Source organism: Quercus suber, unplaced genomic scaffold, assembly GCF_002906115.3.
Source record: "Quercus suber isolate HL8 unplaced genomic scaffold, Cork oak 2.0 scaffold_265, whole genome shotgun sequence".
Taxonomy (NCBI): Eukaryota; Viridiplantae; Streptophyta; class Magnoliopsida; order Fagales; family Fagaceae; genus Quercus; species Quercus suber.
In genome coordinates, this window is record NW_027069721.1 from 818,378 (window position 1) to 819,197 (window position 820).

Here is an 820-nt window from a genome sequence, read left to right on the forward strand (position 1 = left end):
TTAACCTTCTATAGATAGATATGATGCTTCATACATATATAGCATTCCTTTAGTATCTTCATAAAGGTGTGCTTTAAATCCCCCCAACTCATCCGTGAAACTACTAAAAACCTCTGCAATCAAGAATGCATATCTCATTTAAGATGGATTAAACTCAAAGTATATTTAGATATACAATCACCACTTTTTTGATCTTTTAATGTGGACAAAGAAGAGGGCTTCCTTTAGTTACCTTGAGAAACATTATATCCATGCTGTCTAAGGAGTCGAAATTTGAGAGCAACAGCAAACAAAGCCTCCTTATCCCATTTATCATTGTTCGAAATATTGTCGTATATGCTCTTCAGCAATTTCTTTATATCATCCTTATAATGATTTGATAAACCAAGTTTTTGCAAGAGATCGATTAACTCGAGTTTATTTACCGGATCCACCATTTTGTCTAGCATCATTATCACTTCTTCCTTCAATTTGTTGACTCTTCTAGTTATGATTCTCCCTTCACAACAATCATTTAGATAAAATTACACTTTTCTTTTGACTGTAATTATGTAACTCCATAGTTAGGAAAAAAATTAATAAAACTACATAGCTTTTTTTATACTTAGTTCAACACTATAATATTTAACCATTATGGTCTCATATATTTTAGATCTCATTCTTTCAATTTTGTGGATTAGAAAAGTGGAGTAAGAATAAACTAGAGTAAGAGTGGCATTCTCTAATTTTTTTTTTTTTTTTTAAACGATACCAAATGCTTCTACTTCTAAGAACCAAGAGCAAGAATAACAAGAACAGAATCCATACCACGTATTCACAT

General features: G+C 30.9%; 1 protein-coding gene across 1 annotated transcript; it reads right to left on the reverse strand.

Moving 5' to 3' along the window:
* On the reverse strand, positions 1–437 carry LOC136070867 (myrcene synthase, chloroplastic-like). The gene is made up of 2 exons (XM_065781399.1): positions 233–437; positions 1–113 (listed from the first exon to the last, which is right to left on the reverse strand). Exons 1-2 carry the CDS (start codon positions 435–437, stop codon positions 1–3), a joined length of 318 nt encoding a protein of 105 aa, XP_065637471.1.
* Positions 438–820: the final 383 nt, after the last annotated feature.

Coding starts and splice junctions, on each gene's coding strand:
- LOC136070867 (XM_065781399.1), bottom strand. CDS start 437: ATGGTGGATCCGGTAAATAAACTCGAGTTAATCGATCTCTTGCAAAAA. Junction 114..232: donor TGGATATAATGTTTCTCAAG/GTAACTAAAGGA, acceptor TCTTGATTGCAG/AGGTTTTTAGTAGTTTCACG.